The following is a 14,611-nucleotide window of genomic DNA, read 5'->3' on the forward strand; positions in this document are numbered from 1 at the left end:
CGCTGTGAATCGTTAAAATAGGCTGGGACTGTTATAACAGCATTTGTGACCAGTTTACCCAAATAAGCCTCAGCTGTCTCCTTCATTTTAGATAAAACCATAGAAGATATTTCTTCAGGGAAGAAGGTCTTCTTTTCATCTTTATAGATTACTTGGATTTTTGGTTTGCCATCTATGTTCACAACATCGAATGGCCAATGCTTCATGTCGGACTGAACAGCTGGATCATCAAATTTACGACCAATCAAGCGCTTAGCGTCGAAAATCGTGTTTTGAGGATTCATAGCAACTTGATTTTTGGCAGCGTCTCCAATAAGACGTTCCGTCTCAGTGAAAGCAACGTATGATGGGGTAGTACGATTACCCTGGTCATTGGCAATAATTTCAACTTTGCCATGTTGGAACACTCCTACACAGGAGTAGGTAGTACCCAAATCAATACCAACAGCAGGAGCTTTAGACATCTACAAGGGAAACAAAAATGTCGTGCAAGTTAATAGTACGTACATAAAGCAAGTTCAAAATCAGAGATCATTCAGGATTTATAGGTGAAACATTGGGAAAATTGGTGCAATAAGAAAACATTATAAGCAAGTAAACAACAACTATGATGGTAATAACAGCCATATGTAGAAATTAATGGAAATAACGACTCATTACCGTTACTGATTTTACAAGATGTGTATAGATCTCCCGAATTTTTACTAGTTCTTAGCGAAATATTGATGCGCAAAATGTTTTTAGTAATTATTTATATATAGACACATATATTTGATTAACCACTGACAGCGGTAACTTTTACCAATACTTTCGTCATTCTTTTTGTATAACCCAAAAATTCGTATCATAGACAGAGTAGAGTACTTGATTCCAAATATTACGATTTATGTCGTTCAACCGCAACTAGGAAATTGCTTTTGTGCAACTGCTTTCAAAACGCTAATTGAAAATCCTTCAAAATCATAAAAGGGGTTATGATACTAATTGCCTTACATATATAACAAAATTTGAATTTGAAGAAATTTGTAAGCAATATAGGCAATGAAGTTATTGAGCAAAGATGCACAGCCGACAAAAGGGATACGTAACAAAGCAAGATTTTGCGTTCAATAAGTCAGTCGGCCTGCAATAACAAGTTATGACCGACTTATAATTAAATTAGTAAAAAAATTTCCGGAAGCAATTACGAATTGCTCAGTTCAAACGTATTTATCTCTTACACCACTGCTTTAACACGAAATCCCTTGTCTAGATTATTGAGAGAATCTGAGATTAGAACTAGTTTTAATCCCTTAATTCTTGCGCATTAGACGGCATTAATTTAAATTGAATCGGGAAGAAACTTTAATCGGTTCACAGGTAAAATATCAAACACAAATGCAGCAACTGTTTTGATTTCATATTTGTACATTTTCTTTTTGTGAAATATATTGTACTAAATTAGTAATTAATTAATTTCCAGGCAATAACTTAATATTACATCAACCCTAGATTTCAACTACTCGAATAGAATGTTACCTGTTTATGTCAATTAATGAATAAAACCTCTAAAGCAATAAATGCAATAAAACCTCTAAAGCATGGCATCACTCAGCGATTGAATACTGTGAATCGATAAGGGAATGAAATTTTTACGCTATTCAAACCACGTGCATTTATAAAGCTATAATGCCGTATTTTAGCGTTTACAGATGTAACCTTTGATCTATTGGCTTAATCCATCTCTGTTCAACATACCAAAAAAAAAAAAAAAAAAAAAACTTGAGGTAAAAATCATCAAGGTTTTTCCTCGTCATACTGCAACTGTGCGAAAGTGTGTACGCAAATCTTATTGAAAATGCTATATGAAAGAAGTTCCTACATATTCAATGTCACGCTGCACAACCAACCAACCCTAATGCAGAGACTTTTTTAATGTGAATAGCAGCGGTAGAATTATACGAAACGCCCATAGCTACCCTCACAAAAATAAATTGTTCATAATCTAGTCTCACACCACCGCCTCATTTTATAAGAAATCAAGTTGTATCGTCCTTTTGTAAATTTACATATTCCTTCCCGTCTATATTTACCACAAAAACACGTTTACTTACTTTAATATTCTTCCACTTGAACGGTTAAAAAAATATAATCAGTTTAATATGCGTAGTCAAAAAATTCACACGTTCGTTTATATCTTGCAATTTCCTTGTTCTTGAAATTTCCTTTTTTTGTTAGAAGGTCTATCTGCAGCAAACACACGTTCGATCAAATCCACTCTCTTTATGAAACTAAACCCAACGCTTATAAAATTCTACTTTATGAATTGTCAGGCCAGTTTGTGGTGGCTTGCTGTAAAACATTTCTAGCAAATTCTATATAAAAAAAGGGTTGCCATGTCGAAGTAAAACTTGTTATAAAATAAAGTGAATTTAACTAAATTATTTATTAGCGCTTTTTAAGAAAGTATTTTATTATAGCAAAATTTATTATTACTATTATTTTAATTTTAGACTAATGAATTGAATTCTTAGACTAAAAAAAAGACATTGAGCACTAGCAACACAGGCTATCGGCTCATAGCAAAATTTAAATTACAATTAGCTAATAAAACCCTGATATAAATCATTTTTAATATAAAAAGGGAAGAAAGTTATATTTGGCTGTGCGAATCCCGCGTATCCATCACCATTAAAATCTTTGACGACTGATGTTTTCATTCTTTGTCACAAAAAATGAATGGGATAAAGTTTATCTTTCATCTTAGTTGACGAAAAGGTATTCCTAAGAAATATTAATCCACCACGTCGTGGAGACCATCGTAATTAATTGAGCATTAACATACTCACCTTGCAGCCTTCTATTTACCGAATCCTTTTATTTGATACCCATATCACTGGTATTATTAAGAAAAAATTAATTCACCAGGTCGTGACCATATTTATTTTAGAATTAGCGCATTTTTATGCAGATAACAGATCTTACTTTGAGGTATGTACCAAATAGTTCTAAACATTGTCTTCTTTATCTTATGATGAATAAGAATAAAATTTCAAAAAAGTGATAGCAAGAAAACTTAATCCTTTGCGACTTTATGTCAGCGTGGCCGAATGTTTTATTTTCTCTACGTAAATAGTAGTAAGTAAACGTGGAAAATTCCAGCTTTCTATCTTTTATCTAAAAGTCGCAAAATATTGTTTAGATATGCTCCAACTAATTTGCGCGATTTTCTACACTAAACTTTGTGCAATGTTTTTACAAAATTTAAAGCCGACACCTTCATTTTTGCGACCAAGAAAGTGTAAGCACCACACGTCACACAGATTTTTATGCTGAACAAGATACCTAATTATTTTTTTACCCGACTTCTATTTACACAAAATTTGATTTAACACGAGTTAAAAACGATTCAACGAGTCAAAACGATTTAACACGATTTCCAATATTCTATGAATTTTTCTGATTAACTTTTTTTTTTGATGTTGGTATGAGTTTTCTCATTCTCACTACTCACAATTATGGATCGCGTTAAATTTTTCACAATTCAGCTTGATTATGTGGATTATGTGCGCATATAAAATGGGGGTTCCAGAATCATAAATTATGCATTTTAATTTGGTTTTCCAATGTATAATTTTTTTTTTTATAAATACTTAATGATAAAGAAGAATATTTTATTATTGTGTATAGTACTTTTCAGTTGTTTTTTTAAGTTTGGAACGAAACTATTGTTTTTTCAGTTAGACAATGTCTTTTTATACGAATTTTCTTGCACGATTTGGGAAAATATCTTCTTGTAAAAAGAGAATTAGGTGTATTTACTACATACGGTCTCTTCCTTTTGGGTTTTGCAAAAATTTTCATAAAATGAATGTGTATAAAAATAAAAAAAAAATAAAAAGTGAGGTTCGAAATATATGCCTAATGATAGAATTTAAACTATACCTATAAAGCCATTCATAAAGCTTTTGTATATATATATACATATTATAAAATAAAAATTTACTTTGCTCATGCAGTTCAGTAAAACTAAAGAAACGCTCATTACAAAAGATGAAAAAGTACCGTCATTATAAAAGGAAACAAGGTGGTTTAAATGGATATATGCTTAAAAACCATATTTGTGAGTATTTGCAAGCAAGAAAACAACACTGCAAAAATAAGAGAAATTTTCAAAGTATCCTATTCTGAAATATACAGGAGTAAGTAACGTAAATAAAACGCACTTCTGATTGAGACTTATGTTATGTTCAATTTCGTTGGATTTCCCAATAAAATGTACCTATTCCTCTTGCATCGGAATAGTATCAGTTCACTAGATTTGTGAATTGAATAAATAAAAAACTCGTGTTTTGTGTTTGTAACAATATGCCGCTTATTCTCACTTATATTTACTTAGTCAACTAGCACGAATATTCTATATCCTACTTATTTCTTCAACTGACGAAATGTGAGCGTGAATGCATTTTATTGGAAACTCCTGTGTTCAGCTATTCCGTTGTTTGTCGTGATCGTTTCTCTTTATATTTTATCCAGAGGAGACAATGGAGGCGGTCATATAACATTTTACAGAGTTTCACGTATCAATGCATGCATGCTGCAATATACGTTTGTGAAGATGAATAAATATTTACAGTTGTGTGAATGTATTTATTTATATTATATTGTGTATTTCTAAAGATATTTTAATATTTAGAGATGTATGAATATATGTATGTTATAATGTATATTTCTAAAGATACTTTAATATATGGATACGTGTGGAAATAGATGGAGTTAAATAAATGTGGTTAAATATATTTTTTTATATTATGTGGAGTTAGGATGCCGTGACAATACGGATCACATTTTTATTTTTCAACATTGTTCGGACCTTGTCATTATTTCTGGGGGAATACAGCACCATTCAAGAGGACAAATTAGATGACTGAATTTTTTTAAGACAGTTTTTGACGACTTTGACTTGACAATGCGGGGAATATGTCGGTGATAATTTAACGGATGTTCGATTCCAATGCTTCTAGGATTGTTGCTTGAGAGCTGTTCCCATAAACACGAACCTTTGCGTAATCCCACAAAAAGGTATAGCGGCGAGAAATCGTTCCGTTTGAGACGTGTTGGATGTCTCGCGGCACCGCATTGTTGGAACTACATCTCTCCAACATTTACATCCATAATTTCACGCCACCATACAATGACTTTTTGATAATACAGCGATTTTTCGACACCTGTTTGTGGGTTTTCACTGCTCCAAGTGCGACAATTTTGGTTGCTATCCACAAAGCGAAAAATTCACCTCATGGCTGAAGAAAATTCGATGCGATCCTGTTATTCGGGCAACCAATCAGCGTATCTTCTAGGCATTGTATGGTCAGCTGGCTTCAGTTTTTGCGTTATGTGAATTTTTATTAAATAACTAAGACACTGTTTAACTATCTATAATATTCGCCGAAGTAAAATAATATTATTTTTGTCGTTTAAACTATTATTAAATATTAAAAAGAAAATTTCAGCTGGAACCAGCTCACGATCAAATCCGTATCTTAAGAAATTTTTCCCAAAACTGGCTCCGGTGTTTTTTTTTTAGTAAAAGTACTAGTTAAAACATAGATCGATCAGTAGTGAAAATCAAAGAAGAATCTTCATGAAATCACTATTCTTCGATTTCATCGAACTTCCGTTGCGGAAGTAATGCGCTTTCACAAATTCGACCTCAAATCTCTTTCTCTCGTGAATGTCTTACCTTCCCACATCTGTTTGGAGAGCATTAACTTCCCGGTTAATCCATATGTCGAGCCAATATTAGAACGCCGCAAATGTTGGCGTTTCGGTCACACTGATAAGATGTGCCCACGTCAAAAGTAATTCTGTCGTTTCTTTGGCACAATCTACAATTACTCCACAAATTGTTCTCAAAATACTAAAAATGCATTAATTGCAAGGGTAAAAGGATCACTTTTCTAAACATAAAATTTGTCAAACATACAAAAAAACTGCCAAACCTAAAAAAAGACGCAGCAGAACGGCTTAAACCACTAATTTACTCTTTTTAACAGAGTACTTACGCACACCCAAATAATCCAAATTTCTCAATTTCTTTGGAGAGCTTCCATAAGTTACTTCCACCGACTTCCCAACCAACGATCAAACGACCAAGTACTAACTCTACATTTTTAGTTTGAATCAAGAAGGTGATAACTCCTGAAATCACTGTCTCCTCTTTTTTCAAACCCCGAGACTGTGACACTCATCGCAGACAATGTCCCTTCCGATCATGAAATGGTCAATTATTCCTCTAGCTTATCTCAAATATCTGGTCGTATTCAAAAATTGCATAATATCAAGCGTTCCTCTAAATCAAATTCGATTATTAAGTCCGCCACACGCTTATCTCGCGGTCTTCACAAAAGTATTTTTAACTAACAACACTTATTCTCTCTCAATCAATAATGAAAATAGCTTAATTTAATTTCACTAGCATCCGTAACAAATTAAACCTGCTTGTACAATGACTTCATGGTAATGACATCCCCGTGGCCCGTCTTTCTGAAACTTTCATAAGCCTCACAATTCTTTTTCTGTTAAGAATTATAACCTAATTAGATTTGATCGTATCTCTAACTCTTCTCTTGGTGGTGTGGGAATACTTATATCTAACAAGCTTGCATTCCCTTACGCTTCTAATTTTGCAAATTGCATACCTATTGAAGCTTGAGGCTGCATCGTTCACACTTGCTTTGGGGAACTCTTAATCACTAGTTGTTACATTCCACCCGATTGTAATGTTTCTGATTTTGCAATTAACAGATTATTTTCTTTCAGACCGAAAATGTCTGTATTAATATGTGGCAATTTTAATGCTTACGATGTGTGTGTGGTAGTCGCTTCTCCAATTCAATAGGCCGACAAATTCAAGATTTTCTTGCAAGCAAAAAGGAATAGATTTAACTCTCTCAACCACCAATATTATTGCAGATACTTGCAGTTCATTAAATCCTCTCTGTTTGTTAATTCTAAATACTTTTTTAAATTTGTTAACTCAAAAAGAAAAATTTCCACACATCCATCGCATGTTTCTCTTAATGGCTCTGATTTCTCGGATGATTTTGAAACCTCAAATCTCTTTGCTGAATACCTCCGAAAACCTTTTTGACTGCTAATTCCGATTTTTCAGCAAACTACCCACTTCCTATAACTAACTTGGTTTTAATTCCTAATTTGGTTATTTTTGAAGATGAGAATTTTTAAGGGTTGAGCTCTCTAAAATGTAGTTGTGCGCCTGGATCTGATGGAATTCCATCTTGTGTACTTAAATCTTGCGCTGTCGAGTTATGTGACGTTATCTCAAAGATTTTTAACCAATCCTTGAATTTAGGTGTTTTTTTCTTTGTGTTGGAAGAGTATTTTCTTTATACCTATTCACAAAAGTGGAAGTAAACAACTCGTTGACAACTAGAGAGACAAGTTTAGTGTCTTGCCTAAGCTCTGAATTGTGACTTAGCATTTGGCCTTTGTCATTAATTCGCATATTTCTCCACATCAGCATGGCTTTCGGAAAGGAAGATCTACGGTTACCAATTTGTTAGAGTTTACTTGTCATGTTTTCAAGACTTTTTCTAGTGGCTCTCGCACTGATATCATATATACTAATTTAAGCAAAGCGTTTGATTTGGTTAACCATAACTAACTTATCGTTAAACTCCAAGCCTCTGGCTTCTCTTTCTCTTTAGTAAAATGGATAAGATATTATCTGCACAATAGATCATTCAGGGTTTTGTTTAACTTCATCACCTCTGATGAATTCCCCGCGAATCTGGCGTACCTCAAGGCAGCCACTTAGGCCCCATTTTATTTAGTTCATACATTAATGATCTCCCATCGGTGATTAATTCCAGTCAGATCTTAATGTATGCTGATAATGTGAAATTGTTTCCTTCCTTTTCCGTAGAATCGCAATCACATCAGCTTCGAAGTGACTTGAATAATTTGGTTGCATGGTGCCCTTTGAATCTTCTGAAACTAAATCTATATAAATGTAAGAAGCTTTCTTTCTCAAGAAGAAAGTCATTCATTACTCAGTATTTCATTGAATCGCATAAGTTGTATGACGTCGACACGTTCGCAGATTTAGGCGTTCTATTTGACCGTAGATTACGTTTTAACGTGTACATTGAGGTCGTTAAGCAAAGCTAAGTCCACTTGATGATCCTTACATTAAGAAAAGATTGTACATGTGTTGATATATAATTGAGTATGCCTCTGTTGTGTGGTCTCCTTCATATAGGTGCTATGTAGATCCAATTGAATCTGTTCAAAAGCAATTCTTGCTTTCCCTCAGGAATTTGGGTTTAGATCCGATTGCCTGTCTTCCTCCTTATGAAAATAGGTTGCTTTTGTTGTCCTTACTGAATGAATTAATGAGTGAGGGAGTGAATAATGAATGAAAGATTGAATATAGGAAGAAATGAATAAATGAATTCGTGGAAGAACTAGGGAGTGAATGATTGAAGGGGTTTTTGTTAAAGTTACCAAAGACGAACTACGCAGATAAGGTAGTTGAAAAATGATGAAAGATGTCTGGTTGGCTATAAATTATTTATTTATTTGTTCATTTAATTAGGAACAAACTCTACTAAATTTCGAGTCGAGTTCGTTAACTATGAGAGACTATCTTAGTAAGAATTACAATACTCCTAAGCATATATATTTATGAAGATTTGGGGTTAAGTAAATCTAGAGTAATAGACTTAGTAGTACTTAGTAGAGTACTGGGATAGTAGACATACTTACTATAAATTACAAATAAAGTTAAAATATAAATTTAAGATTCATATGTACATAAATAAGCATGCAAGCCACTTGCAATGGTGCACCCACCTTCCAAAGAACCAATCCAGAACCTAGATGAAAGTAAACCCAAATTTGTTAGTCATGGCAAGGGCAGAGCCAACTTTACTGTCAAATTAATAACTTATTTGGATTCAAAGTTAATTTAAATGGGAGATGGAAAAATCCCTTGTATTAAGTAACACCGTTTTGATAGTCTTTGATGATCAGAAATTGTGATCAAGGGATATTCTTAACTTAAATTACTGCAAGCAACTATAGGTCTAACTGAGCATGTATAGGTCTAACTAAGCAAGTGCTTTTTTGTTATGTAGAGATCTCTTATCTTATTGGACCAACGCTTAATAAAATCAAGCATTGATCTAGCTTTAGTTAAGGAACGCTCTACATGCAAATTAAAACGTAATCTTTGGTCAAAAAGCACTCACAAATGTATGTACGACTCAACATCTTCTAACTTGCAAGAATCAATAAAATACACCGAATTGTACCTTCTTGAGAACGACACTTTCTTGCATTTATTTAAATGTAGTTTCGTAAAATTTACTGAGCAACAAGCGACCAAATTATTTAGATCACTTTCAAGTTGACGCGAACCCAATTCCGAGGAAAATGAGTGAAACAGCTTATCGTCATCAGCATATACTAATATCTGACTGGATTTGATCACCGATGGCAAGTCATTAAGGTATTTAATAATATAGGTCCTAAATGGCTTCTTTGCGGTACATCCGACGACAGCGGGAATTCATCCGAGGATATGCAACTAAACAGAATCCTGAATGATTTATTTTTTAGTTAAGAACTTATCCATTTCATCAAATGGGCGGGAAAGCCCGAGGCCTGGAGTTTCAAAATCAGTAAGTTATGGTTAACCAGGTCAAATGTTTTACTAAAGTCAGTGCATATGAAGTCCGTGCGAGCGCCACCAATAAAAGCCTTTGGCGCCTCGCAAGTGAAGTCTAATAGATTCGCGACCGCAGATCTTTCTTTCCAAAGGCCATGCTGGAAAGCGGAAATATATGTTTTGACGGCAAGAGCTAAATGCTGGGTGACTACACGCTCGAACAATTCAGGTAGCAGGTTCCTTTTGTGAATTGGAATAAGAAACCTACTTTTTCAACACAACGGCAAAATACCCAGTTTTAAGGACAAATTAAAAACCTTTGGAATTACACCACTTAGATCAACAGACCGTGATTTAAGAATACACATGGAGTCCCATCAGCTCCGGGCGCACAACTCAGCCCCTCTAATATATCATTTGCGGAAGTGATTCACTTCGAAATCAAGAGGGATACGCGTAGTGTGAACTTGGATCAAACTTATCAGTGGAGTACTTGCGAGAGAAATAATCAGCAAACACCTTTGCGGTTTCAATCCCATCCGCAGGCACCAGTATGCTCAGTTGGAACCCAAAGCTTAAACGACGAAATTGCTCTGGGTTGTGAAGGGTTCAATTTAAATATACTAACCCTCTTCAAATCTACAGGTGGCGTTTTTAAATCAAGATAACTTTTTACACTCTGCACCGACGTGCCAGGAAATAGCTTCGACACAAAAATTGCCTCCTTAGGAGATACTGTCTTTAAACAAACGTCGTCAGAAACACAAAAGTTCAAGGGTGGGGAATTAATAATTGGCAACGATGTACGTACTAATCCCGCAGGGTGAAAGGCCAACTCACCACAACTGAGAGGGGAGGATTTAAATTTATTTACATTATCTGTCTTATATTCCGGTTTTCGGTTTAACAAAACCTACACCAAAAATTTATAAGAAAAATTCTTCTAATTAACTTAGTTAACCATAACTTATTGAGCTTCGAAGTCTATGTCTCTGGTTTCCCCTTTTATTTAGTGCAATGGATGAACTCTTATCTGCATAGCAGATCATTCACGGCTCTGTTTAGCTTCATCCTCTCGGATGAGCTTTCCACGACATCTGGCGTCTCTCAAGGCGGCCATGTGGAACCACTTGTATTAAATTTATACATTAATGATCACCCCTCAGTGATTAAATCCAGCCAGATCTTAATGTACGCTGGCGATGTTAAGCTGTTTTCTTCGTTCTCCTTCGAATCGCAATCGCATCAGCCTTAAATTGACTTCAGTAATCTGGCTACATGGTGCTCGTTAAATTTTATGAAATTAAATGTAAAAAAGTGCAAGAAGCTTTCTTTCTTAAGAAGGAAGTCATTCAATACTGAGCATTTCATTGACTCGTATGAGTTGGAAAACGTTGATCCGTTTATCAACTCAGAGATTTTATTCGACCAAACATTAGGTTTTAATTTGCACATTGAGCTCTCTTTAAGTAAAGCTTGGTAATTAAACCAATACTTGAGTATGCCTGGGTTTGTGTGGTCTCCCCCCTTCAAATGTTATGTAGATTCAATTGAATCAGTTCGAAAGAAATTTTTCCTGTTTGTCCTCAGGAATTTGGGAGCCGCTAGTCCCTTTGCCTCCTTATGAAAATAAGGTTGCTTCCGTTGTCCTTACCGCCATTTGAGAAACATAGATTTATTCTTGGTGTCTTCTTCTTAATTAAGTTATTTAATGGTACTATCGATTCGTCCACGTTGCTTGGTGAGATAAGCTTTAATGTCCTTCACTTCATGTTCATTAAGCTGAGTCAATGTGAATATAATTGAGCTGTTTAACCTGTTGTTTGCAGAAACCTACATAATGTCTATCACTTAGTCTCAATATAAGACCCTATAAAATCTACAAAAACAATTTTCCTTAATACACGCGACTTGCCTATGTTCCATTTAAACTAACTTTTAAGCTTAATATCTAATTATGATTCAAAAATTAATTAGTGTTGTTTACTGTATCGGTTGCCAAACTTTTGCAGGTTTGTGATGGCTTAGAGGTTCACTTGTATTTTGGTTCTGTACTGGCTATGGGTGTGCCTTTGTTCTAGTTGTGTACCTGCTTTTTTTCTTTTGTTATATAATGATCAATATTTGTTCCCTTTATGTCTCCTTAAATACTTTATGCCAGCCTTTAATATTAATTAGTATAAGATTTACTTTTAAGAGTCAATTGAATTCGACTGTTAATTTGTTTTAGTTGAATTTCCTTTGTAAATAAGCACAAAAAAAAGACATTTCTATTAATGATCTGACTATTAATAATTTTCAAATCTACATTGTACTGCTTACGTTACAGTTATGGCCAGTTATCAACATCCCATATCTTTCTTAATTAATCAAAGCTAATTCACATAAGTCAGACAAGGTTTTTCCAACATCAAATAATCTGATTTTAGTCTAAAGGAAGTCTGAACTTCGTCATTAGCTTTCATATGATTCATACATTTGATTATGGATTTACAATTACGTTCTACGGTCTTATGACTACCATGGGATTTCACGTAAACTTCCTAATTTTTGCTACATCTGTAACGCATTAACTACTTCAGCTCCGTCGTATGCCGCACACGTAGTCTTCCTTCTGCAAGTAAATTTAAAACAAATACACCTTCGGTTTCTAGAATTAAAACGTATTAATTTTTCCCATTATTGTCAATCTCCTATCTTTTGACAATTCCTAATTGAATGTCACTTAAGATTGTGTTTCGATAATGTAATTTTTCAATTAGCTTAACTCCAATTTGAAATTAATGTTTGCTATCTTAAACGTCGGATTAATGATGTTTGAGCCGTGCTCTTTCCAAAGGATGCTTTGGTTTTCGCACAATTCTGCTCGCCATTACAATCGATCACAACGGCCCCATTGTTTTACATATAAGGCATCGGATGTTTGTAATGATTTCGGATCAAATTTGCTAGTCAGATAGTCCGTAGTTCTTTTATTTTTTGCACTAACTCTAAGCTTTGTTATCAAAATCAAACTGGGTTGGTTAACTACTAATACTTTAGGTAATTTGAAGCAAGGACTCTTCGTTTTTTAAACAAACTGAGAAATGAAATGACTTCAGTGTTCGGCTCTTGTCACCAATGGACTTGTTTTGCATCATATCAACTTTTAGCTTGTCCAGAACTTCGTTATTTTGCACTACAACTATTTTTTTGGTATTAATTGATATTTACTGTTTAACATGTTTTGTTTGTTTTGTTTGTTGTTTTGCCTAAGGCTTTCTGCGTATACATTGTTGCTTATAATTTTGGTCAATTCGATCTACAAACTCTTCTATTAGTTTTGCAAAGCTTGACTCACGCTTTTGCATTCGATTTTCAATTGGTTAACATAATTTTGTTTTTATTGATCACATTGTTGATGTGTTTTAAAACCATACCAATGTTATGTATACAGATTGAAGGCTTGTCATTCATTCAGCTAACAAGGTTGCTTCTATCCAACACATTGACTGTATACGAGTCAACCCGAATATTGTGTGGAACAATTGCATACATTACCACAAACTGCATTACTATACCATCCTCAAAATATTTTTTATTCCGGCATTTTCATCGTCAGGTATATTTATATTGACGTTATAAGACTGTAAGGAAGCGTTTTTGCTTCCTTACGGAATACAAGTTCGTCCGCCTAAAACATTTACCCACAGCGAACAACCTGTCAGTCCGATCTGTCCGTGCACGTCTTATTTTGTTATCAGTATATGAAAACCTCCTCAGACACGAACAAAATAGGTATAAGAACGTTAGAATGAAGAAAACATGTATGAAACGGCGCCAAGGCGTAGAATAACATGCACGAGCAAACTAGGTATAAGATCGTTAGAATGTATAAAACTTGTACGAAACGGCTCATAGGCATAGAACATGTCATACAACTCAAACCCAAGTCAAACATAGGTATAAAACCATATGGAATGGATACAACATATACAAGAAGACATCTGTATGCCTTAAAATTGTATAAGCAAACTGTAGAAACGCGTACATATTACGCATTACGGTATAAATCCCGTTAGGTCGTATAAGCATATAGAAACCTTTGCACTTCGCAATGCGTAAGCTAACACTGTGTATTACGGTTAAGCTACAGCGACATGCAGAAACCTGTATACGTTAATCTGCATAAGCACAGGCATATCTTGCATTACTGTATAAACCCCGTTAGGATATGTAATCAGGTAGAAACCCTTATGCTCTACATATACGATCAGCCAAAACGTATAAGCGTTAGAGTCACACATAGCAATGCATACCAATACTCGTACGCGCAAAGAGCACAAACACACACACAATATTACACAAAATGTATCAACGCCGTCAGGCCATATAAAATCTGTATCATAGACACTTGCGATAAAAAGAAAAGAAGAAACAAGAGAAAAGAAGAAAAACAAAAAGTGCATATAACTGCAGAAGCAATGTATAAGTGCCGTTAGGCCATGCAAACGTATGCATGGGTACAAACATGTATGAGAGGTCGCACTTGTCTATTATGTATAAACTCACACGTATAAACATGTATGAACACAGAGAAACACATTTGATGAGCAAACGTAGCAATAAGATAGATACTAGCTAGCCGTAAGCTACGTATAAGAATGTTATACAAGTCGCAACCTAAATTAAGCACACCACAATACACATGTAAAAGCACACAGCCGACAGGTTACGATCGAACAAGCGAGCGCGGCCCCCGCTATAAAAGAGCAACACATCGCGAAGATTCTTTCATTTCGGTGTCATAGATGCTTGAAGGTAAGTGAATACAGACAATGTGACAAATCTTTTTTTTTTTTTTGACATTACGGATAGGTGATGTGACGGTTAGTATTAATCGCCATCCCTGAAAGACTTTGTAGGACAACTGACATCACGGATAGGGGATGTGACGGT

General features: G+C 34.6%; 1 protein-coding gene across 1 annotated transcript in view; it reads right to left on the bottom strand.

Annotated features, from left to right (window-relative positions):
- Positions 1-2,270, bottom strand: part of LOC119642058 (heat shock 70 kDa protein cognate 4-like) — a 3,851-nt gene extending 1,581 nt beyond the window's left edge. The window contains 2 exon segments of the mRNA XM_038041023.1: positions 2-464; positions 2,094-2,270. Of these exon segments, the coding sequence (XP_037896951.1) occupies positions 2-464 (463 nt within the window). The 5' untranslated portion in view covers positions 2,094-2,270.
- Positions 2,271-14,611: the final 12,341 nt, after the last annotated feature.

This window comes from Glossina fuscipes, unplaced genomic scaffold (genome assembly GCF_014805625.2).
Source record: "Glossina fuscipes isolate IAEA_lab_2018 unplaced genomic scaffold, Yale_Gfus_2 213, whole genome shotgun sequence".
Lineage (NCBI taxonomy): Eukaryota > Metazoa > Arthropoda > Insecta > Diptera > Glossinidae > Glossina > Glossina fuscipes.